Here is a 3051-nt window from a genome sequence, read left to right on the forward strand (position 1 = left end):
AAATTTATATACCTTACGAATCTCTGTCATCTTGTACACGTCATGCAGATACAGCTGCCAATCGAGACACTGGTTAGCACAGCAAGCAATAACATGGCGACAAGGTAGTCGTTCCACCTGAAAGTGCCCGCAGTCACACGTCCGTCGCGCAAGGTCAACAACTGACACCTTCCCGCTAGCCATGTCGCGCACCTCAAACACCTCATTTTGTCTGTCAAACCGGTGCACTACTATATTCCCAGCCTGTTGCATATTTGCCTCTATCCGCTGTTGTGCAAATACGGAGTAAGTAAACCTAGCACGCTTGCGTTCGTGAGCCTCGGCACTCTTCCGTGTAAAAAGTTCATTTAACCGATAATATGTTGCTCGGACCAGCGCCAGCACAGGTAGATTACGGGCACCCTTCAACACTGAGTTAATGCACTCGACAAGGTTGGTCGTCATATGGCCCCATCGATGCCCCTCGTCGAATGCCAACACCCAATGTCTGAGTCCAATGGCATCGCACCACCTGGCATATGCCTCGCCTCGCTCTCCCAGCCTCTTATAGTTGATGTTGTACTCCTCCACCGTTCTTGAATACCCAATGTTGACAACAAGCTTCTGCAAGTGAGGGACTTTGAATGCTCTTAGGAAATTGCTGCCGATGTGCCTTATACAAAACATCCACCATGCTCTTGGAGGTTGTCAGTCACCTCCGGAACGATTTACTGCTGCTCGAATTGACTCATGCCGATCTGAAATCATACCCACACCGTCTTTTCTGACAACATGCATTCGCAGATTTCTGAGAAAGAAGTGCCACGCATCAGCTGTCTCCCCTTCCACCAGCGCAAAAGCTATAGGCACAATGTTCTGGTTCCCATCTTGTGCAACAGCGACCAGGAGTGTTCCTTTGTATTTTCCATATAGGTGTGTGCCGTCCACCTGAACTAGAGGCTTGCAATGCCTAAATGCCCTAACGCATGGATTGAAGCTCCAAAATACGCGATGAAGTATTTTTACACCTTGCGCCTCCTCATTCCCGTTGTACAGTGGGCGTGTTTCTATTTGCACAACTGACCCAGGTATCTTCTGAACCATGACCGAGAGCCACCATGGCAAGGCTTGGTAAGAATCTTCCCAACCACCGAAAACTTTCACTATGGATTTCTGCTTTGCCAACCAAGCCTTTCGGTAACTGATGGTATAGTTGAACCTTGACTGGACTTCTGCTATTATAGATTTCACCTTGATTGACGGGTCAGTCTCGATTAACGGCATTATACTATCAGCAACGGTATCCGAGTCCAACTTGGAATGATCCTGTGAAATCATTCCCATTGTGCACGTGTGCCTTCCATTGTATCTGCGTATCTCCCAACAATCTTTCTTCCGTATCAAGCTGGCTCGGATAAGCCAGTCGTACCCACGCCCATACATCTTGCATTTTGCATAGAAGGTCTGTGGCTCAGACTCATACATTTCGTAGTCAACTCCTCTAACGATAGTGTATCTTCTAATTGCAGCCACCACCGACTTTCTGGAACTGTATTCCATTCCAATCCGGAACTCTCCGTCCTCAGGATCAGCAACGCCTACAGAAAGCGGAAAATCATCGTTCATTAAGCATTCCAAAAGTATCAATTAACAAAAACATATTATTCATGCATGACGTACCTATGTTTGTATATTCCAGAAATTCCGGTGCATGCATGGCATCGAGATCCAACTCACGCATGAATGGTGGCACGTTCATCGGTTGACTGCTCGAGGGATGAACCACTATATTCTCCGTTGCTGTCTCAACTCCCACATCACCATCCTCGTCTTCATCGCCGGCTTCATAAGTGGCTTCGAAGTCCTCTTCGCTGTCACTATTCATTCCCTCGTACACTGTAGCTCTATCGTCCTCTATATCTAAAACATTTTGAATCCCTTCTGTCTCTACGCTTTCAAACTCAACATATAGCTCAATCTGTGGCTGTCGCATCTGAGTCTGCCGGTAAATTTGAAACATATTCTGCATACTCCCTTCGTCAGTGATTGGCATGGTATCAAACTGTATTAGACCACCAAAAACTACAACTGGATTCCGGTACAAAATTCTGCTCACTCTCATTAACGTACCGTTCTCCATGCTTTGACAGAGACCGTTCTGAAGCTCCATTAACGTCATGGTGCATGGAACCACAAACGAAAATGAATTCTGGCAGACAAACCTCACTCCCTCATGAGTATTGCGTATTATTTCACCGTTGCGATACACCACCAAGTTTGCAGTACCCTCAATTGCACTACCAACACTCACAGAACACTCAAAGAACACTCACACACTCTTACTCAAAATAAAAATGCAGCCCAGCTCTGCCTATATATAGATGGGAGCATTCACCACGCCCCCCACGTGCTGCCTGCCGCAGCCAATCAAGTGTCGCCACGTGTCAGTACGCCCCTGCGTGCTGAGTCAGCACGCCCCCCACGTGCTAGGTCCACGTCAGCACGCCTCCTCGTGCTGAGTCAACACGCCCCCGGCGTGATTCCAGCTCCGACCAACGACGTTGCGCCACGTTTCTTCATGCCCCCGGCGTGTAGCAGGCAACACGCCCTCTGCGTGTTGGCCTTGCTTTACAGACGTCCACAAAGTAGTAATACACATGATTCTTCCATTTCTAGCCAAATCACCACCAGCTTTCCTATATCCAAATTCTTGAGCCTGAATGTCCTTTTAAGTAATTTTATTATTCTAAAAGTACTTTTGTGTTCAAACAATAACATTTTTTAAATAAGTACTTTTAATTAAAATATCCAAACATAAAATTATTTTTATTTTTGTAAAAATTCTTTTAAAAAAAATTATTTAAAAAATTTTTTTTTTTAGAATGACACAATCCAAATTCTGAATGTCCTTTTAAGTAATTTTATTATTCTAAAAGTACTTTTGTGTTCAAACAATAACATTTTTTAAATAAGTACTTTTTACTTTTAAATCCAAACATAAAATTATTTTTATTTTTGTAAAAATTCTTTTAAAAAAAATTATTTAAAAAATTTTTTTTTTTAGAATGACAC

At 44.0% G+C, this 3051-nt stretch overlaps 1 protein-coding gene across 1 annotated transcript; it reads right to left on the minus strand.

The window, feature by feature from the left end:
* Positions 688-2149, minus strand: LOC110272128. The gene is made up of 2 exons (XM_021123982.1): positions 1660-2149; positions 688-1577 (listed from the first exon to the last, which is right to left on the minus strand). The coding sequence occupies exons 1-2, from the start codon at positions 2147-2149 to the stop codon at positions 688-690; spliced, it is 1380 nt and encodes a 459-aa protein (XP_020979641.1).

Source organism: Arachis ipaensis, chromosome B05 (assembly GCF_000816755.2).
Source record: "Arachis ipaensis cultivar K30076 chromosome B05, Araip1.1, whole genome shotgun sequence".
Lineage (NCBI taxonomy): Eukaryota > Viridiplantae > Streptophyta > Magnoliopsida > Fabales > Fabaceae > Arachis > Arachis ipaensis.

Excerpts from the sequence above, each read along its gene's own strand:
- LOC110272128 (XM_021123982.1), bottom strand. The coding sequence starts at position 2,149 with ATGGAGCTTCAGAACGGTCTCTGTCAAAGCATGGAGAACGGTACGTTA. Across the intron at positions 1,578-1,659 it reads TCTGGAATATACAAACATAG|GCGTTGCTGATCCTGAGGAC; the intron begins GTACGTCATGCA and ends CGCTTTCTGTAG.